Source organism: Oreochromis aureus, linkage group 2 (genome assembly GCF_013358895.1).
Source record: "Oreochromis aureus strain Israel breed Guangdong linkage group 2, ZZ_aureus, whole genome shotgun sequence".
In the NCBI taxonomy this organism is placed as follows: Eukaryota; Metazoa; Chordata; class Actinopteri; order Cichliformes; family Cichlidae; genus Oreochromis; species Oreochromis aureus.
In genome coordinates, this window is record NC_052943.1 from 4382598 (window position 1) to 4406837 (window position 24240).

The 24240-nt window shown below is 42.6% G+C and overlaps 1 protein-coding gene across 4 annotated transcripts; it reads left to right on the top strand.

Annotated features, from left to right (window-relative positions):
* Window positions 1-119: 119 nt before the first annotated feature.
* On the top strand, window positions 120-22513 carry micu3b (mitochondrial calcium uptake family, member 3b). Of its 4 annotated transcripts, none has more exons than XM_031751438.2 (15): window positions 120-418; window positions 3326-3473; window positions 5610-5641; window positions 5800-5878; window positions 10953-11000; window positions 11108-11190; window positions 11267-11338; window positions 13199-13240; window positions 15083-15178; window positions 15654-15742; window positions 15969-16140; window positions 18473-18581; window positions 19767-19924; window positions 20398-20466; window positions 21550-22513. In XM_031751438.2, exons 1-14 carry the CDS (start codon window positions 149-151, stop codon window positions 20464-20466), a joined length of 1467 nt encoding a protein of 488 aa, XP_031607298.1. In that variant the 5' UTR covers window positions 120-148; the 3' UTR covers window positions 21550-22513. The 4 variants fall into 4 exon arrangements, with proteins under 4 accessions (XP_031607298.1, XP_039471553.1, XP_039471555.1 ...); XM_039615619.1 differs by having other exon boundaries at window positions 21553-22513; XM_039615621.1 differs by lacking the exon at window positions 15083-15178.
* The last annotated feature ends 1727 nt before the right edge of the window (window positions 22514-24240 follow it).

A 24240-nucleotide genomic window follows, 5' to 3' on the forward strand; every position in this document is an offset into this window, starting at 1 on the left:
ACGCTCTTTAATCCATGAGCTACTTGAAATACCCACGGCATTTCTCGCGAGCTCGCGAGCAGCAGACGGCTCGAGCTCCCCTGCTCTCCCTCTCTCCCTGTCTGTGTGTGCGCGCGATATCGGTTACGACACCACAGTGTAAACAGCCATGGCTGCACTGCGCAGGCTTATCCTTTCATTCAGCTCCAAAGCAGAGACGTTCACGGCGCGGAAACCGCCTCAAACACCCTCAAAGGCGACTAAAGCGCAGAAACTTATCGCAGCGGGAGCGAGCATCACAGCCGGCGCCGCCGCTTATTATTACTATTACTATTATTACTCCTGCCGCTCGCACGTCGGTAGGCGCCCCGGACTGAAGAGCCACGTCGAGGCTCGGCTCATGCATCTGGCGCTGCCATCAGTTTCCGCCACCGATAAGGTACGATAAAGTAGGCAGCGGCTGCTGTATGGCGACAACATTCAGGTCACTCCAATACACATACACACACACACAAACACACACACACACACACACACACACACACACACACACACACACACACACACACACACACACACACACACAGAGGAAAGGAATTAAAAATACTCCCAGTTTATCTTCAATGAACAGCAGCAACTTGAACCCCAGCACGTGATCACCAAGACAGCCTCGTGCACGTGAAGTGACAGTTATAATTATATGTCGTTACCATAAGGAGCTATCCGCGACCTTTGGTGCTGAAATGGCAAAAAAACAAAAAGTGGTCAAAAGGCGTCCTAGATCGCGTGGCCAAGTGGCCACCATGACTGAAGGTTTTGCCTGATTGGCTTACAGTCTATGGGCCATGACTGAAGATTATTACTGATGCATACTACATTTAATGTTGTGTACGCACTGCTGTTTAGATTTAAGTGGTGGACAAAATAAGAGGAACATCTGACCTGTAACCAGATACTGTGCTGCACCTGTATTTGTTAATATCAGAATTTGTTCTGTGTGATGATTTCTAAAATACTTTTCTATAATTTACTATTTTACCATTTTGTAAGTGCTCTGAATGACTTGTAGTATGACGATATATGCTGCAGTATACTTCCTCTGTCTATACTCGCACGGGTCAGTTTGTCAGATGCACCTTCCTATTACCAGGTTTCACTCTTTTGCCTTCACAACTGCTTTAATTCTTCGTTTCATAAATGCAACAAGGTGGATGAAACACTCCTCTGAGATTCTGGTCAGTGTTGACATGACAGCATCACACAGTTGCTGCTGATGTGTCGGCTTCACATCGACTATGTGAGTCTCCTGTATCAGCACATCCCAAAGGTGCTCTGTTTGATTGAGATCTGGTGACTGTGGAGGCCATTTGAGTGCAGTGAACTCACTGTCATGTTCAAGAAACCAGCTTGAGATTATTGGAGTTTTGGGTAGACTGTGGTAATAAGGGGATGGCTATAATCAATACAATACTCAGGTGGGCTATAGTGTTTAAATGATACTTAGTTGTTACTAATGGGCCCAAAGTGTGCCAAGAAAATATGCCCTGCACCATCACACACCACCACCAGCCTAAACTGTCGATACAAGACAGGATGGATCCATGCTTTCATGTTGTTTCTGCCAAATTGTGGCCCTACTATCCAAATGTCTCTTGAGAAATTGAGACTCATTAGACTAGGTGACTTTTTCCCCCAACCTTCTATTGTTCAGTTTTGGTGAGCTGGTGTGAATTATAGCCTCTGTTCTTCTGCTGCTGTAGCCCATCTGTTTCAAACTTAGACGTGTTGTGCATTCAGAGATGCTCTTCAGCATATCTTGGTTGTGTTGAGTTACTGTTGCCTCCCTATCAGCCTGAAGCAGTCTGGCCATTCTCCTCTGACCTCTGGCATCAACGAGGCATTTTTGCCCAGAGCAGTGCTGCTCACTGGATATTTTCTCTTTTTCAAACCACTCGCTGTAAACCCTAGAGACGGCTGTGTGGGAAAATCCCCATCTGGCATTAAAAACCATGCCATGTTCAAAGTCACTTAAATCACCTTTCTTTCCCATTCTGGTGGTCAGTTTGGACTCCATCAGGTTTTCTTCACTGCATCTACATGCTTAAATGCATTGAGTTGCTTCCATGTGATTGGCTGATAAGATATTTGTTTTACAAAGAACCTGAACAGGTGTATCTAATAAAGTGGCCAGTAAGTGATCATCTTATGTTAACAGGACTGGATGTTACAATCCTGGATGTTACAATCTTTTTTTAAATGTTATGTTTTCTTTGTAAATGAAACCTTTGTGGTGACGTTGCCTTCTTTCAAAAAGCAAGGACAATTCATGGCATCTGAGCAGCTGTAAACCAGAACAACACACAAAGGAGTCATTTTAATTCTGTAAAGCTTCTTTAAACCATGAAGTAATTGCCAGAAAATTAAATCCTTTTTGTGAACTCTCTGATAAAAAATTAAATATTAATTTGCATATATGAGTTTTAATTTGTGTCATATTTGCTACATCAGGAGGAATCACAAATCTAAAAACCCCCAAAATTCATGTATCAAATATGATGCACTTGGCTTTAAAGGATTAAAACTTTAAAGGATTTTTAAATGTTTCTGATTCAGGTCTATCCGTTTATACCTATTCTTTTCAGCACCAATTATAAGCTTCATACACAGACTTTTGCAGCCTGGTTCTAATTGTTTAACCTACGTGCATTATGTCCTATTACACAGCACCGCAGAAATGTGTTGACAATGCTAACAAGATTTTTACAGATCACTGGGGGATGTAAACAAACTCGTAAACCATGTGTGATGTGCTCGCTTGGCTCCACGCAGCGAAAAGATTGCTTCTTTGATATCTGTGGGTAGGAGGGAGGTAAGCTCAACTGGTGTCCACATAAAGGGGGATCCAGGGACACAGGAAACTGGACACCAAAGTTTGGCGGACATGCTGATATTTGATGAGAGGCGGGGGTGGTTAGAGGGGGTTTAATGGTTAAGCAGAGGGGGGCACGCATTCCCCGGGTGTTTGCTCTGTGCCCAGTGGACCTGGCGGTGTGCCACCTGACAGAGAGATCCACTCTGTCTTCACCAGTCCGGCCTTCTGATCTGCCTGGGTTTGAGCAGTTGTAGGGACATTATCTGCTGTGCAGGGATGAAAAATAAGGCTGACATAACATGCGCCCCATTACCGAATTAAAGCATGGGCTTCTTTGTTGTGCCATGTGAGCGAGGCTTTTCGTGACAGAAAAAGCTTCCATGGATTTCATAAGAAGCATCTTTCAGACACTATAATCACTGATATGATTTGCAGTATTTCATGGCGCGTGTGTGTCTGTGTGTGTGCTTGCAGACAAGGACCTACAGTCTGGACGATGGAGATGCCTACATGTCCTCCTATGAAAACAGATTTCGTCTGTTCAGTTCGGTGGAGTACGAAGGACAGCTCTACATGACTCCGCTGAACTTCATCGAGTCGGTCACTCTGAGCGAACCAAAGAGTGAGTCAGCTCCTGACAGCCAGCTCACAACACAGTGCCACATGTCTTTTGAGAGGAATGAAGTAATAAGTGTTGGTGCTCGGGTCAATGGTTAGCCAGTCAATTAATCTCTTACTTATTCTACCTTATAAAATGCCAGGATTAGCTTGAAGATTTCAGTGTGGCCTTTGGGGCTATAAAGAGTGTGTTTCCCTCCTTTTTTTACTACATGGTCAAACAATTCATAAATATTGAAAATAATCACTATCTGCTTTTAAATCTTTTTCCTTTATTGAGCCAAAGGACCTTTGGAGACCTTAGAATAAGAAACTGACAGTAAAAAACTTCAGTTCACCTATGTGTATTGCTTTAGCACATTGAAACAAATGGTAAAATTGAGTTTTGGTTCTTTTCTTACTGCTCAGTAAATAAAGCCACAATGTAAAATTCAATTCAGTTTATTTTATCTATATAAAATCAATTAAACCTCTTTATATTGTAAGGTAAAGACCCTAAAATAAAACAAAGGAAACAGAGAAAACCGCAACAATCACATGACCCCCTGTGAGCAAGCACTTTGGCGACAGTGGGAAGGAAAAACGCTCTTTTAACAGGAAGAAACCTTCAGCAGAACCAGGCTCAGAGAGGGCTGGCCATCTGCTGTGCCTTGTTTATAATAAAGAAGGATTTTTTAAAATGAAAAATTTAAAATGATCAGACATACCAGGTTCAAATCTAGGGGTCGGGTGCTCATTCCATGGAAGAATCAGCTGTTTTTTAATTCACGTTATTCAGCCAACATGTTTGAGTCCTCAGAGCCTCTTGAGTACACATCCAGGAGAGCATGATGGACAGCAAGAAATGGTGTATCCTCCCAAGCCAATCCAGCATGCTTCCACCCACACCTCATCAGGTGTTTAATTAAGCCCATGCAACACCCAAACAGTCCACCGTCGTCAATGCACGACCAGTTCAGGCTGCAGAGGGACGTAACACTTTGTTTGTCTGGTTAAGACAAACAAAGTGTTAGGCTGTGTGTAAAATATGGACAAGCGATTTAAAGGAATAAAGTTTTGAATTCAGCATCTTTTTTTTCTCCTTGGCTGATCATGAAGACAGGGTGGGGACTTGGTTAGGATCATTTATCTGTAATTTAAGTCCTTATCATTTACTGGGATGCTAATTTTGGCCAGTGAAAAGCAGGCTTTTGAGTTCAGTGGTGTCCTAAAAGCAGGTGAGAATGCTTCTGGTGAGATTAAATTTGTTGTATTAAAGATTTATCTGACTTGAGCTTTGTTGTTCTACGAATGAATTAACTGCTTTTGCCAGCTGCCATTTGCTTAATTACATGTCCGTCATGTTACCAGATAAATCTCCACTCCTTCATCCGATTGTTTTCAGTTACGCAATGATTTAATAGCATTTTAAAAAAAGAAAAAAAGAAAGGGTGTTGTTTTCCGGAATATCCTTGTTGCTGAGGGCCTGTGAAGTATCATCGGACAATTAGACACAGCTCTAAGTGCTTTCAGTCATAACACCTGCATAAAGATAGACATCTTTACCAGCAACCTTACTTTTATGGCTCATTTATGTGGTAACAAAGTCACAGGGACCCACAGAGACCAAACAACTTAGCACGGATACCATAAATGTAATGATAAGGCGGTCTTGACTTACTGTGATTGATTGTAACATTAGGTGTGTGGCCTCTATCGCTGGCATCTAATGATGAAGGTAAACAGGACGCAGAAAGGTAGTGGCACGCCATTTGTTATTGTTGTGAAGCTGCTTAGTGTTAATTTGCTAAATTTTAATCACAGTGTTTCATGGTAGGACTGTGGCTGTAATAAAGCCATGCTTTTCTGTTCAGTGCTGCCATACATAAGATCTGCAGGATTATTAACATTAGTGGTGATCGTTATTCCAGACAGAGGCTTTAAAATGTGTCGGTGGAGGGTTAATGTCAATGTTATCGACACAGTTTCCCAGCCAGGTGTTTTTATGATGTGTTCTGCTTATCTTCTGCTTTATTGGCCCCTGGAATGTGTTCATGGAAACACACAGCGTATATTTCTGTCCCTGTAAACACTTGTTTTCACTCGTGCTTCCCAGTCCTGTACTCCTGACTCCACTAACTGTTGGCCTTGTTTTGTTTAGGCAGGAGAGTCTGCAAGTCCCTCACGAAAAAGGTGAGTTGTGCTGTCATTTGAAGCCCTTGATGCTGCTTCAAAGAGCCTCCTCCTTATCTGTGCAAAATCCTCTCGAATTACTGTAACACCAGCAAATACATCACACTGAAGGGCTAAGAAATGAATGTGAGATCAGGGATTTGCTTCTGTTCTCGCAGGAATTAGACAAGATGCTGGCTGATACCCCACCTGTTTGGAAAGGATCATCTAATTTGTTTAGAAATCTCCGTGAACGAGGTAAAGAACCCGCTCTGTGTGTTCCTGCTGTACACATAAATCCTTTGTGAGATTTTATTTTTTTAAGGCCCTCCCATGTCTCGTTCAAAGCGTGCTCTGTTGTCCATGTGCCTAATCTGGAGCAGAAAGCGTGGGTTGTAGTTGCTATCTTATCTTTCCATCAGTCTGCTAACATGTCATAGATTTATTTTTAGATAACCTTTGCATGAAGGAATGGCTCATTGATGGTACAGTACACACAACAAGGCTTGTTTGTGTCTGTAGTAAAATGCTTCAACTGTGAAGTTATTGGAGGCTCATAAATTACATAATTATGACTGTAACCAGCCTGTGACAAGGATCCTCGAAAGAAAAGCACTTAAAAATGTTACGAATGTTACAAATGTTAGGAAAAGATTCATAAATCAGGCGACATAGAAGAGACATAAACTAGACTAAAACTCAAGACAAACTAATATAATACTAGAACTTAACATTATCTCAATATATAAGCAAAGAAAATACAAAATAACACAAAAATGCTGGGTTACAGACCCAGCCCCCAAAAAACACAAGTACATAAATTATTTGTTCAATTCAGTTTTATTTATACAGCGCCAAATCACAACAACAGTCAGTCCAAGGCACTTTATATTGTAAGGTAGACCCTACAATAATACATACAGAGGAAAAACCCAATCATATGACCCCCTATGAGGAAGAACTTTGGCGACAGTGGGAAGGAAAAACTCCCTTTTAACAGGAAGAAACCTCCGACAGAACCAGGCTCAGGGAGGGGCGGGGCCATCTGCTGCGACCGGTTGGGGTGAGAGAAGGAAGACGGGATAAAGACATGCTGTGGAAGAGAGACAGAGATAAATAAAATGATTCAATGCAGAGAGGTCATGTATATATAAGGTTATATATATACAAGTAAATATACAGCACTTTGCCAAAGTCTTGATCCACAGGTTATTTCTTTATATTTTGCTTCCAAGGAGCCAGACTTTCTTCTAACTTTTTTTTTACAGTGAGCAACAGTTGTCTAGGTTTTTCTTTGGACACTGGATGCTTTTATTAGCTGAAAACTTGGAAGATTTTGGGGTGGTGCGCAGTGTACCCATAAAATAAAAGGAAACTTGAGAAGTGGATGAAAAAATACCCAGGCTTAAAAACTATCTTCAGCAGTTGAATAGTATGTGAAAAGTCATGTCTTTAAGAAACTGAGACAGAACCTGAGAGATGCATCTGACCCTTCAGCTGATCCATCTACTGTTCACTGAAGCCTGTGGTCTCAGTGGATGGATGGCTGTCAAGAAGCCGTTCTTAAGGAAGGGAAACAGGGACAAAAGGCTGACGTATGTATGCCGAATTACACAAGAACTGGATTGAAACTCAGTGGTAACTGAGGAGTGATGAAGAGAGAGGTTCAACAGTGAGTGTCTACAGCCAACTGTAAAACACGGTGGAGGCTCTGTTTGATGCAATTACGACCACAGAAAAATACCATCAGGCCTATGATGGCCTATGAGCAAGTGCTCGGTGACAGTGGGAAGGAAAAACTCCCTTTTGACTCCAGCAGAACCAGACTCAGGGAGGGGCAGCCATCTACTGACCAGTTGGATGTGAGGTGAGTAAGACAGGACAAAAGACACACTGGTGATACTCCCAACACAGTAAAACCATACCTGGATAGACAAACACACAATGGAAGATTATCAGTCACGGATTGGCCTCCCCGGAGCCCGGACCTCAACATTATTGAAGCAGTGTGGGATCATCTATACAGAGACTGGAACAAAAGGCAGCCAACATCCAAAGAAGAGCTCTGAATGTTCCAGAGCTATTCCTGAAGACTACTTAAAGAAATGAAAAGAAAGCTGCCTAAGAGAGTTCAGCCTGCGTTGAAGAATAAAGGTGATCATGCAAATATTCACTTTTAAGCTTGTTAGAATTGTACAAACTCTGTTTTCGCCTTTTAACTATATTTCCCTGTTTGTTTGCACGTTTCAATAAATATTCCCATTTTGCTAGCAAAATATAAAGAAATGAGGGGTTGCTCAAGACTTTTACACAGTACTGTATTACATTTCAGACAGATTGTCACAAATACGAAGGAGAAAAGGCAAAGAAGACTACTTTTAATTACAGCATGCAAAACACACACTGGGATCCTTCACTTGTAAACCACTACACTATGAGCCACTATGCTCATTATACCATGCACAATTAAAAAGCTAAAAAATGAAGAAGATTAGAGCTTTTAAAATGTTCTGGTGTCACCTACTCAAATGTAGTGACTTCTTGTTGATGGCATAAATTATTGAATTCATTTAATTGACAGCTCAACTGAAATCTGTCACTTTCTGGACTTTAGCTCAGCATTCAATCATATCATCCCGGAGATCCTGGTCCAGAAACTGTCTCACCTGGGACTCTCCACCCCCATCTGCCTCTGGATCAAGGACTTCCTGACAAATAGACCACAGTCTGTCAGACTCGGCCCCCACTTGTCCAGCACCATCACACTCAGCACCGGGTCTCCACAAGGATGTGTTCTGAGTCCCCTCCTGTTTACGCTCTACACATCCGACTGCTCCCCTACCCATCTCTCAAACACCATCATAAAGTTCGCGGATGACACCACAGTGGTTGGACTCATCTCAAGGGAGGATGAGTCGGACTACAGAGATGAGGTCAACAGACTGACTGAGTGGTGTTCAGTTAATAACCTCCAACTGAACACCACGAAAACTAAAGAACTTATCTTGGACTTCAGGAAGGGCAGAGCAGACCCGGCCCCACTTTACATTCACGGGAGCTGTGTGGAGAGGGTACACTCCATGAGGTTTCTGGGCGTGCAGATCTCTGATGATCTCTCCTGGACTGCAGATACCACGGCGGTAGTAAAAAAGGCCCAGCAGCGTCTCCACTTTCTGAGAGTGCTCAGGAGGAACAACCTGGAGGAGAGGCTGCTGGTGACATTCTACAGAGCCACCATAGAGAGCATCCTAACGTACGGCATAACAACATGGTATGCAGGGTGCTCAGCTGCAGACAGGAAAGTTCTGCACAGGGTCATCAACACAGCCCAGAAGATCACTGGCTGCTCTCTGCCCAGCCTGGAGGTCATTGCAAACTCTCGGTACCTCAGCAGAGCTGGCAATATCATCAAGGACCATTCTCACCCCAGCAATCAACTGTTTGAACTATTACCGTCAGGCCGACGGTACAGGTCACATAAAACCAGGACAAACAGATTCAGGGATAGCTTCTTTCCCAGAGCTATCACTGTAGTAAATAAGCACAAAAACAATTGAACCTGCTTAGCCATACCATACTGTCATACTGTCATTATATTAATGCTGCTATCCTGTATATATCGTACTTACTATTGTTTGTTTTATTGTACCTTTTATATTTTACATTTATATTTATTATTGTGTTATGCACCAAGGGAGTGGCACTCCAATTTCGTTGTACCCTGTACAATGACAATAAAGGCTATTCTATTCTATTGTACTCCTAGTCTTCACCGTGAGCACCGCGCAGGCTCCTGAAGCTCGTAAACCGTACACATGAACACTGCACTCTGCACGTCTGTAGCCTATATGTGCTGAAAACAGCAGACTGTGAAACTGCCGCAAACCGGAGGTCTTCATGAGATCACACGAAGCCCAACTGAAGTTGTCAGTGTGACTCAAAGTCCCCTTTTAATGTTCCCACCTGGGCCTTCAAACTCTGAGCGCAGCAGGTCAGATGTGGCAGTGGAGCATCAGATCTCACTGTTCTGCTCTCCTCCTCTGTTGCTTTAGCTAAGTGCCAATGCTGGGATTTGGAGCTTTTAATCCTGCTGTTAAACGTTGCAGCTTTGTCAGTGAAAAAAGGACTGGATTGATCTGTGAACAAAGCGTTGCTTTTGAGAATGAGGGAGCTGTTTGAACCCAGCTGTGTCGAGACATGTCCCACTGGCCACCCCCCTGATCACCACGGACATGATGAAGCCTAAGAATGGCATTGGATTACATCTCCGGGACTGCCACTCTGTATGAAGTGTTTTTGTGGAATTCTTTGTATTGTCTAACAACATCTACTTGAGCTCAGAGGCTGAGCTTGAAGGGAGAAGGGGGGTCTCCCTCCACGAGTGAAGGTGTGTGGTATTGGTGAGACATGGCAGGAATCTTAAAAGTTTTTTTCCCCTGTCTTCAAGCTGTTTAAGCTTTAAAAGCTTTGAAGGTGGAGATCTGTTGTCATTATAGGGTCATACCTGCCAAACTGAGAGAGCTGGGTGCTTTGTTTTAGAACATTTTTAGATGATTTTATGTCTGATCCCATGCACGACTGATGATCTTCTCCCACCTTAGTTTGTGCATTTGCAAAATGATTCCAGCTCCAAGGAGAAGCATAAGACAGTAATAACTAAATCTTTCCTGACTAGTTGGGTTTTTTTCCTCGAGTGTTCCTCTTTCTCCCTGCAGCAAACCTCGTACCTGAATTCTTTTCCCATAACATCCAGAGCAGTCACCCAGAACTATCTTAGCTCGATTCTCTATCTTCCTGAGCAAACAAAAGCTTGGGAATGCTTTCAGAGGCAGAAGGGAGAAGCCTCCTTAGTTGGTTGAGACGTCTCCTGACACTTACTCTTCCCTTTACCGTGTCACACAACAAAGGGGGCTGAAGGATGCGACACAAAGCCCAAATCGGCTATTCTCAATCAGTGACAGATCACTCAAGAATGTATTACACCTTGTTACCCAAACACGATCAGAAAGCCACGGGCCTTAAATTTGTTTGGGTTTGTGTCCAGATAGGTCAGCTCAGTTGTAAAGTTCGTGTTTGTGTGAGGGGAACACCAAGCATGAAGTAAAAGGCACCTTTTAAGATGTTATCGCCAAGCACGAGGAGATTACCTGTGTCTGAAGGCGTGCTCTGTTTCTTTGGATGGATTGTTCATCTTGGCAGCATGACTTTGAACATCTGCAAACACCTTGAGCTAACTGGTTAATGTCATTTGATGCCATTTTGAGTGTGAAAAGGAACATTTAGGTTTTTGTTTCTTGGCTTGACTCTTTTCTTTTTTTTGTCTTTGTTCTAGGTGTCATCAGTTATACAGAGTACCTCTTCCTGCTGTGCATTTTAACAAGTCAGCATACCTTTGAACTGATTTACTCTGTTATCTTTAACATTTATATTTTAAAAAAAGCATATAAAGGCGCCTGTCTGATGTAATTCCATTGTGTTTACTTCTAGAGCCCCATGCAGGCTTCAGGATTGCTTTCAACATGTTTGATGCAGATGGGAATGAAATGGTGGACAAAAGGGAGTTCTTGGTGGTATGGAAATCATCATGATTTATCAGATTAAATCACACAGATTTGATGTTTAATAATATGGTATTTTCTCTCCTAGCTGGAAGAGATTTTCCGTAAGAAGAAGGACAGAAAAGACATTACTGAAGATATGCAAAGACAGGACCAGCAAGTATGAGTTTAAATCCTTTTTCAGTGGCTCTAATGGTTTTTTCACCAGCCTGGATTCACCAGAAAAGGCCTGAAAAGCATGCTGCATGCTGTCTGCACAAGCAACACTGTGACAAAGTTTGCAACTTATCACATAGGAACTATTGGAGGTCTGGATTTGTTTTTTATGCACTTACCAGACAAACAACGTGGCTTGCTGTGGGGTTAATTCAACACCTTTTCCTGTCTCTGTGCACACACTGGACACAGTCTATTGATGTCTTGTAAATCATCAGCCCAGATGGCTGCCCCTCCCTGAGTATGTTTCCGACTGAGGTTTCTACCTGTTAAAAGGGAGTTTTTCCTTCCCACTGTCACCGAATGCTTACTCATGGTGGTGGCTGGGGTAGTAATCTGATTCTTGCAGTTTTTCTCTATTAATGTAGGGTCTTTACCTTACAATATAAAGTGCCTTGAGGTGCCAGTGAACTAAACTAATTGCTCAGTAATCAAGATATGCTCATTTCTGGCTCCACACTGAAGCCCACTTTGAAGGACTCACACAAGCCAGTGGGTGAAGTCACACTTTTGACATCTCTCTCTGACATACAATCTATGGCAACAACATGCAACAAGGTGGTAATTCAGTGTGTCACAAAAGCTGTTGTAAGGAAACAATAGATGCCGCCACTAATTTGTCTCAAGCTAAGCTAAGTTATTTTTATTTAAACTGAACATGATCATGAGCTGGAGAGTTATACACTAACGCTAGAGATAAAACTGAATGCCAAACAAGTATAGCAACAAACAGCAGCCACCGGTTTGAGTTGCAACACTTGTGTTACTAACAACACTTAAGTTGGTCATTTTAACAGGAAGTTTATGACCTTATATGGCCATTTGAGGAACTGCAGTTTCAATCCCTTCATTATTTAGTGCATTTTCGCGCTTTGACCACAAGCTGGGAATTGGTGTGAACTGACAGAGCTGAAACAAAACATTATTTTTATATATTTAGCTATTTTTTATGGGCTACAACGGTTATTTTAACTGTTTCCAGCAAAGAAAAAAGAGCTTTTAGAAATCCAGCAAATGCTGCCCCCTTAGAGCAGAACATAGTTTGCAGCTAAAGAGCCATATTGTCCCTGAGGAGCTGGTGGAGGCCAAAGTCAGAGCTGAAAGGAGAATGAATGATTGATTTACATTCAGAAACCTCCAATGAAATGTTGTCACTGTTGATCTTCTTCTCATATGAACTTAATAAGCTGGTGAAATGGCGTGTTTACTGCCTGCTCTGTTTCCCGCATTAGTGCCAAAGAAAGAAAAGAAGTAATGCAGATTTAAAGACATCAGTCTGAATCTCACCATTGAGGTCAGATCAGACTGTGTGGGTCTGTGCTCGCTTGAGACACTTGCAGTAATCCTAGAACGAACACTCGCTGCACAGAGGTGACGGTGGTCATACAGGGTAAAACATGCCTAAGGCTTTCATCTCTTTGGAGTTGTCTTACAGTGCATGCAGGTGGATGTAAACAGGGCGAGCTCAATAGAGCGATAAGAGCGACTCTTTGAGGTCTTATCTCATAAGAACGCAGCATAGAGGAGCTTATTCTGCTGGGACAAACGTTAGCATCTCTGGACGGCCTTGAATTAAAATTGCGCCCGTATAACTATCAAAAAGATCATTAGAATGGATTCTCTAGATCAGGATGGGCTGGCTGTGCATGCGTTTATAAGGCTTAACAGTAATTTGGGACCATTGTCAGATACGCTGTCTCGACTTGATGTCTTTTCCAGCTGTCTTCCTGTTTTAAAATACATTGTGAATTACAAGCTCGCACTCTGCACTAATTCACCTGTTCTTTTTTCTTTTGCATTTCAGAGCCTGCAGCTTTATGGAAATCACAGATCTCAGGCTCACAGCGTATGTAGCCTGTAAACGGTGCCGCTTCTTGCACGCTTTCTGGAATGTGGTCTCCTTAACCTGAGTTATCATAGGAAATATACATGTTTCTGAGGGGCTGACACCACCCGTATTTGTCTGAGATAACCTCACTTCACATTCAGTGAAATCCGAAATACCTCACTCTGTGCTTTAGCATTATCTCATATTTGTGTGTGTGGCAAAAGCAGGAGGGGTGCAGCTCAGATGATTTATGTACTCGCCTTTTGTCAGTGTTGGGCAAGAGATTTCACTTCAAAAAGCTCTTACCTGAAGACTGACACCGCTTTTGCCCGGACCCACATGTTTTATTTTTACAGTTTCTTGAGGAGTGGTATTTAGGCTCAGGTTACCTTTAGAGATGGGTTTGACCATGAAGATGCCAGTCAGACAGGAGCAGCAGAAGCACTGTGAAAGCCGCTCTGCAAACACGTAGGAGAGCCTGCAGCTAACACAGAGCGCTGTTTGAACACTTTACCTGTAGGTGTGTCTTCTTCTTCTTCTTTCTTTTTTGTGTGTTTTGATTCCCTCTGCTTTACTGTAGGTATCTTTCCAGCACAGAGTTCAAAAGTCAAACCTTTTCAATAAGACATAACAGGCACGTCTTGGGTGCTGCGGTTGGGCTTTCCCCAGCATATTCTAATTACAAGTGTTTCAGGGTCTTTTCATGGGATGAGATGGGAACAGCGGCGAGCATTAAAGAGCTGTTCCGTAATTAGCTGCGGGATCATGCCGTAAATCTCCCTCTCTGCTAAGAAGCACTGAGGCGTAGAGGAAGAGCTGTTTTATCAGCTGTCTCGCTTTCTGCCTCGGGCCTGAGAGATGAAAAAAAAAGAACTGAATAAGATAAATAAATATTATGAAATGAAGCAAGCCACACTTAAGAACACGTGTCAGCAGCAGCTGGCTGCTTCTGGTTGGTTTTTGCGATACTTTTGTTTTTCAGGGAGGTGATGTCGGGACTTGAGAGGCCTTGAGGCTCAAGAAATGATGGGTTGAAATAATAAACAATGCGAATGAGAGGGGACCAACATCTTTTGGTTCATAAGTGGGAGTTACATTTGTTTTTCTTCACTAAACGGAAGACTGGTTTCCTGTGATCTTTTTTTTTTTTAATTTTTTTTTTATTGCACATCAGTTAGGAGAAAATGTTTTCTGGAGCAGCTGTAGTAGCTCCGCGGCAGCTGGGAGAGTAAGGAAGGAGTGTAAACTGTAATAATGGTAATTATCCGTTAATCAAAGATCTAAGCAGCCCGAGCTCGTTGAGAAAAATACAGCAGAGTGGCTTCCAGTAAGCATTGAGCAGTGGATGTGACGTGGGGCAAAACGACTCAACAGTTCTGGAGATGGAAGGTGTTTGATTGCCTGCATTTGCTTTGCAGTGTAGCATCAAACGATGACATATTGTCGGATTCAGTTTCAGCGCTGACCCGGCATGAATCCTCCTCCAGGTCTTACACCTCGCATGCTTTGGACATGTGTTAGCCACGTTGGCTCGACATCCCTGCCAAGAGGCTGCATGCATCGCTGCAGCGCAGGCTCATGTCAGGGCCGATCAGCCTCTCGGATACGCAGGTGTCAGCCCCGCGCTGTTTCTGCATGTGTCTGTCCCCGTTGTCTCTGTGGGTATTCAGCTCACCTGTCTGTCTGTCTTTTTTTTGTACGCCTGCCCAGTTCCCCATCTCGCTCTGTTTCCTCGATCCTCCCGCCTGTAACGCCGTGTACTGTCGGAGTCTGTGTATCCACCTTCCATTCCCCTTCTCTTGGTGACACGAACCAGATGTGTTATGTCTTCTAACAGCTGTGCTTCGATTGCTACCACAGGTTCTAAAAAAAGACGGTCAGCATGTGGCTGCCCGAGGCATGTGGGATGTTCTCAGACGTGGCACGAGTCAAGTTCTGTTTTCTGATCTCACCGAGGTAGCCGGGCACTTTTTTAAAGCTGCTTTTTTGTTAAATAATCACAAGAACGATACTGTGCATCATCTCAGTTTCCTCATGCTTCTGCTGGAATCTGACAATAATGTGTTAGCGAGCGCAGCAGAGCGCGCTCTCGATTTAAGCATCTGTCTGATCAGTGGTGTGAATTTTTTAAATGGCGCTTCGACAGGAAGAAGCGTGGCATGGCTGATGGTTCTGTTGCATGGCACAAGTTTGTATCGTGCAGAAATGAGAGATGACAGTTAAAAAAAAGAGAATTAATTAATTCTGAGTCGAGCTGAATCTGGAACATTAAAAAGCTGATTCTGACAGCTGGATGGGAAGTTTTGTTGACACTTGGTTTCTGCTTTAATGGTTGCAGTAATCAGTGTTTACTTTGTTGCATTGTGTGTGGTTTTGCAGTCTGTAGCTAAATCTGTGTCTTAATGCTGTAAACTTTTGTTCCCTCTCATAGAATGTGGACGAAAAATCGGAGACCACACTCTTGGTGCATTTCTTTGGGAAAAAAGGCAAAGCTGAGCTGAAATTTGAGGATTTTTACAAGTGAGTCAAGAAACCCGTTGCTTGCTCTGTGATTAATGACGATGTCCCTGGAAAAAAAAATCATTATCTGACGCTATTATACGGCCATTAATCATTTTCATACCATGCCGCACTAACCCACCAACAGTTAGTGGTTTTGTTATTGACTATGTTAAGTATTCCTTTGTACCAAGCTTCTGGCGATGGCGTTTCCTGTCAGCAGCTGCCGTCTGTCTCACTCCTTCAGGTTCATGGACAACCTGCAGACAGAGGTGCTTGAGATAGAGTTCCTCTCCTACTCCAAAGGCATGCCCACCATCAGCGAGGAAGATTTTGCTCAGATCCTCCTTCGCTACACCAATGTCGAGGATGTTAGCGGGTATTTGGAGAACATGCGTCACAGTATACCAGATGAAAAGGTGCGCTTTTACATTCAATTTCCCTTTGTCAACATTACCTCAAAGAACAAGGTTTAACCTACAGTATAATATAATCCAATACCACCAGTATACTCGCACTTCCTAAGTATCCCCCTACTTCCTAACAGTGAATTTAAGAAGTACATCTGTATTTTTATCATAGCCTGTATGAATGAAAACTCTAATGTCACCCGAAGTTTAAAGTATTGCACCTTTTTTTAAATTAAAATACCATATTCACGTGTCCATGCCCTTCATCATACAGCATGAAGGCCATGGTCTTATTCATGCTGTCACAAAACCTTTAACCTTCATTTAGTTGGAAAAGTTGAGTTATATGCATGTCATAGTCAGTACAATTGTTATGAAGGGGTAAATATACAGTGGCCCTGAGAGGTCAAACACACTGCAGCCCGAGAAAAAAACAGCAAAAGCACTGAAAAGCCAACAAAATACCGAAACCAAACAATAAAGAATGTTTTTATAAAACTTTGGTTAGACAATAACCTGACGGAACAGCTGCAGAAGTGACACGGCTAATGGCAAATATGCATCTACAGTATCGTATGAGTCCTCTGCTTCTGTTAAGTGTGTCTCAGACAAAGTATGTGTCTGCATTGAGACACAAATGTGAGACAAATGTGTCTCAGTGCAGCCCTTCTGATGTTCTGGTTTCTATCACTTCTGCAGCTGTTGCGTGACGTTAATGTGTCGCCAAAAACACAAAACTGTTGTGTTTTGTGTGCTTTTGCAGCATTTTGTCTATTTCCTCGTGTTTTCTTAAATTGCCTGGCTGCTGTAGATTTAGCTATAGTGACCAAATAATTTTTGCAGCAGGTTGTATACATTGTCCCCCCTGCTGTATAGATGCCCATGAGTTGGCTTGGTTTTAGAGCCTCAAGTGGCCACACAGGGAAGTGCAGTTTTTGGCAACTGTGCATTGACTTTTTCTGCAGCTGCAGCCGCAGCTCAGAATTTCTGCATTTCGCTGCATGCTTTCTGTAATTAGCTGCTGAGTATAAGAGAAGAGGATTGACATTTATTTGTGCTAAACTTTAGCTTGAAGATGGTTAGTTTAATTCGACTCAGTTTGCACTTAAGTATGCATGTGAATGATATCGCCCCTATAGTCCAGTATACTCTCTATCCTAAGTGGAAGATATGTGTTGCTGCTAACTGGCAAACTACTACATCACACAAGATAAGTCCTTGTAAAGCCACAAAATATTGTTTTTACATCTTTACATGTACGACAGCAGCATCAGCCGTCCTATTAAATTCCCAAAATGGAAGAATTCCCACTTCTTTGTGGACCGAATAAAACACAAAGCTTCAAAATTACTAAACCCCAATAAAAACAACTGCAAAAGTCATAACACTACATCAGTCCAGCAGTCGGAGGGGATTTCCAAAAGCTATGCAGCCTTTTCACCAGATGCTCTGTAGAATCACGATTCTTCTACAAACACAAAGTTTGGATCCTCGCGTGTTGATGTGTGGCTTTAATCCCGAAGTAGTCTGCAAAGATATTGGTTTACATGAACATGGAAGCAATTCACCCTTCTCTTCCTTTTAATGCCGCTCTGTGAATTAGCTGTTGAGTGAAACAGCCTCATTTTGGCTTGAATTTGTTTTTCCTATTGGCACGCTGACCCGCATGAGAAGGTGCCAGCAGCTCCTCAGCCAACTGGAGTAGCCTGTTGCTAGATCTCCATTGATAATCAAGTGGGTCTCGTCATTATGCTGAGAGATATTTTATGGCTCTCACATTGTTAAAACAGCAAAGCGTCACAGATTAGTCATTACTCCATTTGTTCGGCTGTGTGTGTTGCCTGTTTGGCTGGGCCCCCGGCGAGAGAAGCAGCTAGTAGCCGCAGGATGGTTGAGTGGACATCAATGGGCTCGGTGTTATAGTCATCAGCCAAGCCTGAGATGTTTGGGGATTCATCACTTTTGTTTTTGTTTATTCAAGTATCAGGTTAATCTGCTTTAGAAAAGTCTGCAAACGGCCTGACCTCTTCCCAAAAGCGACGATCCTACCCCCCTTCCTCACCCGCTGCTGACAGCTCAGCATGTCCATACTGCACAGGGAAAATCCAGCAATGTATACTTTGTCTGTTTGGGTGTGTTATCTATCTGATGACTCCAAGGTCCCACACACACGAGAGGATTCCCCACAAGATGAAAGAAAGCAGATTACGCATTGTGTGAATTTTAGCACACGGTGCCGGAGTGTTAACACATGTGTCTTGTTTGCTTTACGTGTCTCGGCGGTATTGTGTCCTTGAATAAAAGCTTTGCTTTTTTTTATTTGGTTATTATTCCTGTGCAGGGAATCACCTTTGAGGAGTTTCGGTCCTTCTTCCAATTCCTTAACAACCTGGAGGATTTTACCATCGCCATGCAAATGTACAACTTTGCCAACCGCTCAATTGGCCAAGGTAACGTCTCACAGTGTGGATGCATGGACAGAAGGTGTTTTTAAAGTGATTTTAGTTTTATTTTGTGTCTCTGACTTCTTGTTGTCTGTCTCTGACTCATGGGGGAAAACCGAAAACACAACTTCTAAACTTCTATAGAAAGGACCGACCATTTCGTAGTCTACCTGGACTAATTATAAAGAGTTTTAATCCTTCCATCCATTCTCTTCTGCTTAACCTTTTAAGGCTTGCGGGAGGACTGAAGCCTATCCCAGCTGTCTTAGGGCGAGAGGCAGGGTACACACTGGACAGGTCGCCATCGAGATCTGTGATATAACTACAGTTTATGATAATTCCAACTCTAATGTTCAGTTTCTTTATGTTTGTAAAAAGAGACAAAAATTGCAGAGTTTAAACCTCTTCTTAGCATAAATACTGTTAACAGATCTGAAAAAATGGCACTATCATCCAGCTATAGCCAAAAAAAGTAAATCTACACCTGAACACTGAATCTGCATGTGAGTGTATTAACAGCTTAGAACTGCTCAAGCAGCCTCCAGTGCAGGAGGATACCTGCCTGCAGGGATTTGCTCCCATGCAGCTACAAGAGTGTTTAGTGAGGCTGGTCAGAGATGATGGGCTCGATGACCTTTGACTCACAGCTGACTTTGGCTGAAGTGTTCAGCCTGCGCTTTAGCTGCTCCTGTCTAAAATGTGATTACATGCTTTGTGTAGAACTCGAGTGTTAAATCCATTTAATTAAAAAAGAAGTATATTTATTTGTTGCACAGATTGTCGTAAATTCTCCACCAGTCTGAGTTTTGCTCTTCATGAATAAATTAACCTCTCTGACTTTCATTTAAAAGTTGAGAGAGCTTTAATATTTATAATAACATTCCTTTGATCAACCACAGCATTAGATTCACCAGCCTAATATGGTGATGGTGCCACCAAAGCAGCTTGGAGCCACTCAGGGCATAAATAAGGCCTTCTGAGGGTGTCCCGTGTCCTTGGTCTGACATATCGCACAGATGCTTAGTTTGGCTGAGATCCGGGGAGTCATGGAGCGTGGCAGGACTGCAGCAATGTTTAGGTGGATGGTATCAAAGAAACAGCCACATGAATGCCAGGATCCAAAGCTTCCCAGCTAAGATGTTTGATACTGCTAACATTGGTAATACACATGTGATAATGTGTCATCTGCAGAGGAATTTACCAGAGCGGTGTACGTGGCCACTGGCATCAAACTGACCCCCCACTTGGTCAGCACTGTCTTCAGGATCTTCGATGAGGACCACGACAATAAGCTCAGCCACAGGGAGTTTGTTGGCGTCATGAAAGACCGGCTGCACCGCGGTGCTGGGGTAAGACAGCTAAGGGCTTTTATGCATTATTGATTTATTTTCTGGTTTTTTTCTTTAAGTCTGTCTGTCAGTGGCTTTTCTCATATATAGTCTGTCTGTCTCATAAATTAGAGTCAAACAGGAAAATATGGGTTAAGTAAGAACTCAAACATGCATGTTTACATTCAGCGGTACTTTAAAGAATTTCCTCTACTTGATCAGCTTCTAGTAACAAAATCATCAGGTGTTCTGCTTAATTTTGACTTTAAGTAAAGGCTGATTTCGTGCCATTTTTCTTTAGCTTGCAGTATCCTTAGATACACCACATCGTCATGTTTAAATTACACTCCTGCTGCATTTTGTCACGGAAACACAACTCGCTGATGAGTTAAAGATTTGAGCTTTATATGGCACTATACTGCCATCTAGTGGCTTCTCTTCAAATCAAATTGACTTTCTTTCTCTTTTTTTCCCCTTTCGCACACAATTCACAGGGCGTCCGAGTGGAGGAAAAGTTTGTCTCTTTCAAGTCCTGCATGAAGAAGGAGCTTTCAGGCAAATAGGTAAAAGCTTTTTGCACGGTGTCAGCGTTCACTGATGAATGGGACAAAATACAAAGAATTAAAAACTGTACTACAGCAGCACACAGTCTTTGGAGATGTGTTTGAAGCCCACACTGTCCTCGTCGGAAGCATTAAGTTTCACTGTAATATTAACGCCTGAACAACTGCCACCAGATACCGGCTTAGGCCTGCATACATGAGCAGTGAGCAGTGCAGTTTAAAGCTGTATACATGTTTCAAAGGAACCTCGCAGGACAGGGCATAATAATCTGATCTCTGATTTTTTTTAAAAAGTAAAGGAAGGAAGAAAGTAAAGGAAGGAACAGTGGTGAACCGCTGGCAGGGTCATGGATGGGCAATGCTGACTGATGCAAGTGGGGAGTGAAGGCTGGCCCGCATGATCCAATCCAACAGGCGAGCTCATGTAGCTCAAACTGCTGGAAACTTAATGCTGTTTCTGACAGAAAGGTGTCAGAATACACAAAGCATCACAGTCTGTTGGGTATGGAAACGCCTCTATAGGATGAAGGTGAGCTGGTGAAGGCACTGTTAGGTTGTGGGTAATGTTCTGCTGGAATGGTTTGAGGAGCACAATAACGAGTTTGAGGTGTTGACTTGGCCTGCAAATTCCCCACATCTCAATGCATCTGTGGGATGTGCTGGACAAACAAGTCTGATACATGGAGCGCCCAGCTCTCAACTTACAGGACTGAAAGGATCTGTTGCTAACTTGGTGCCAGATACCACAGCACAGCTTCAGGGGTCTAGTGGAGTCCGTGCCTTGATGGGTCAGGGCTGTTTTGGCAGCAAAAGGGGCACAAACATGATATTAGGCAGCTGGGCACAGTGTTGTGCTCGATAGGTGTACAGAGCCTGCACTAAAAATTTACATCTGACTGCAAAAGACCTTGATTTTTTTCTTCTCTACATACTTGCAGGACTGCTGCTTCACTGAGCTCCATGACCTTTTTTAAGAGAAGGTTTTTGTTTCTCAGTAGGAAATAGTGAATTGTCTTAATGCTCCCTTAATGCGATTTGGTTTCATGGTTGCTTTTTTTTTTCTTCTTCTCTCTGTTTTGTCAGCAGGTGCAGGTCCCAGCACCAGTGCATGTCTTACAGTGTGGATCAGCAGCCTCTCCTCTCTGCAACGACAGAAGGGTTAATGCACACTGCAGCACATTATTTCTCTATCTTAGAAGATTTGAAATAAACAGGATGTGGCACGAAGAGGATGTGGTCAGCCAAATGGAAGAGGCGTTGTAAGCGGTCAAAGGAACACAGTGACCTGCTACTTAACACCCAGCGTTACAGGACTCTGCAAGTCTAACTATATGCTTTTGCTATTTATTGTTGCTGATTCTTATTTATTTATTTAAAAAAGAAAAGTCATGGTTGTCTTATTAATGCTTAAGTATTTTATTTTATTTTTTGGTCACTCGTTCTTTCCTAAGCCTGATATGCCTCCATACTTGGTCCTTTTGTGGTCTCTGCAGCCCCCCTGAACAGATCAGCTTCCCCTCCTCCTCTCGCTCGCCCCCAAAGCTCTGCAGCTAAAACCCTCCAGGATCCTCCAGAGAGGCAGCAGGCCCGAACACACTCACTGTGGCTTTCCCCCCGTTTGACTACAGGCAGCTAACAGTGTTAATCATTTCTTGGCTGGTGCAGAGAAGTGCTTTCACACCACTTGCAGGGATGACCTCTGTATAAACGTATGCAAAATGTTAAAGCCATATGTTTGTTTCACTCCTGAGCTTTAATATAAATGGAGTTACAGAAACTAAATGTACTTTTCCTTTAACTTCCACTTACTGTAACGAGTTCTTAAGCCATGTCATGCTTTGGGTAGAGCTGTGCTGAGGAAAAAAAGTTACATGCTTTAATATTAACCAGACTAATGTGTTTGCATTTCAGAATACTCTGTTTAAATGTTGGAATAGCTGAGCTACCTCTTTACTTGAGATCAGGCTTCGACTGTTACACGTCACCGACGTGATCACTGTTTTCATGCCTGTAAGCGAATAAACCACTCTCGGCCGAGCGTCCTCAACAAGCTGCTGTTGCTTTCTCCTCTCTGTGATTACAGTGAACTGGTGGCAGCGCCACACTAGATAAAATTAGCTGTTTTAATCTCAACCTGAAGGCAAATCATTAACAGTATTAATCATCGGGAACTTGGGGCTGTGTGGGTGTTCAAGACTCTAATCGGGCTTTTTTTTAATCTTTAAATGATTAATTCAGCAGGGTAATAATTTACAGTCTCGTGCTCTAATCCTGCACTTACTGAAGTAACATGAAAGGTAAGTGTCATTTCAGTGATCACACATTCATTCTTAGCTATTCAACTGTACTTTGCATTCCAGCCTGTTTTGATGAGGGCTTCGCTTTTCCTTCACTTTCATGTGAGCAATCAAGTTCATATAAACAGATATTGTGCCATCTGAAAAGGTCTGTTTAGAGGTGCTTCAGCAACTTCAAAGTACTGCACAGAGTTGGGAGACTATAAACATTAAAGAAAGACTCTCTCTAACTGAAACAACACATGTTTAAGGCTTAAAGACACTGGATCCCGGGTCTCAAGCACAGTCCCCCTCCCTTTATCATCTCAGATTTTAAAAAGGCTCGTCTGAGCCGCTGGAACCATCACACGACTGTTTCCACAGGCTGAGGAGCATCACTTATCCAAGTGTATTAGTCTGAATCAGTGTGGAAATGTAACCAGTGCCGGCTGTTGTGTCACATTGTGGCTTCACTGAATGCTTCAGGTCATCTGCGCTGCCCTCCAGCAACGTCTCTTCAATCAGTTTAATTTCCCTGCATTTAACAGGGCTGTACTTCCCAAAGTAACACACATACATAAGGATATTTTCACTTTATCATTAAAGACCTTATATCAGCTATTCTCATGTAAACTCACGTATTAATGATCTGTGCACAACAGGGCCCTCAATAATGTACGTAATAATAATACATATCTATAATATATTAATTATTTTAAAAAATAACTTCTGAAAACTGGTTGAAAATTCAGTGAGCCATAATGATCTGGATTGATTGACTTGATTGATTTTGGTCCGTGTACTCAAACACTGTGAGGCACACGAGGGGAGAGTCTGTTTGTCCAAATATATTGTTTCACACCTAGAATGAGCACAAGAACTTTAAGTGCTTATTATTCTATTATTTATTCGATTATAGTTATATTTACAATTATGATTCATTTTTGGGACACACATTTGAAGAAATTTGAATACATTTTCTGTGCTTTGGTACATTTTACACGCACCAAATTGCAATGTTTGTAAAGTTGAACACAAAAATTAGGGGATAAGCAGCTTATACTGGAATATAATACAGCGAAGCTCCCAATGATTCTGTGGTGCTTTCAAATGGTTGTTTTCATCGTTTATCATACTGTGTTATCTATGCTGAGTCCTTTTTTTCCTGTTTGCTAACTTCCTCTTCTTAGATACTCTATGAGTGCAGGCTGTATTTTAGAGCGCCCTGACGGGGATCCTGCACAGATGCAGGATGCTACTGTGCAGAGCTTTTGCGTGCTCTCTCTCAGCCTTCATTCCAAAGATTAAGAAGCTTTAGACCGGGAAAGGTTTGTGGTGTCATGCCTTGGCCCTAAACGACAGACACAAAAGAAATAACGTCATTCGTAACACCATGCAACATCAACTTTTGAAAGGACATGGCTGCACAAGGATGCTAAACAGATAAACAACTTTGCACGTGCCTTCAGGGTTGCCCTTTTTGAATGAGGGAGAAAAA

Bases quoted from the DNA above. Each gene is read 5' to 3' on its own strand.
- micu3b (XM_031751438.2), top strand. From the start codon at position 149: ATGGCTGCACTGCGCAGGCTTATCCTTTCATTCAGCTCCAAAGCAGAG. The intron at 419-3,325 runs GTACGATAAAGT...GTGTGCTTGCAG, and splicing joins CAGTTTCCGCCACCGATAAG to ACAAGGACCTACAGTCTGGA. The intron at 3,474-5,609 runs GTGAGTCAGCTC...TGTTTTGTTTAG, and splicing joins CACTCTGAGCGAACCAAAGA to GCAGGAGAGTCTGCAAGTCC.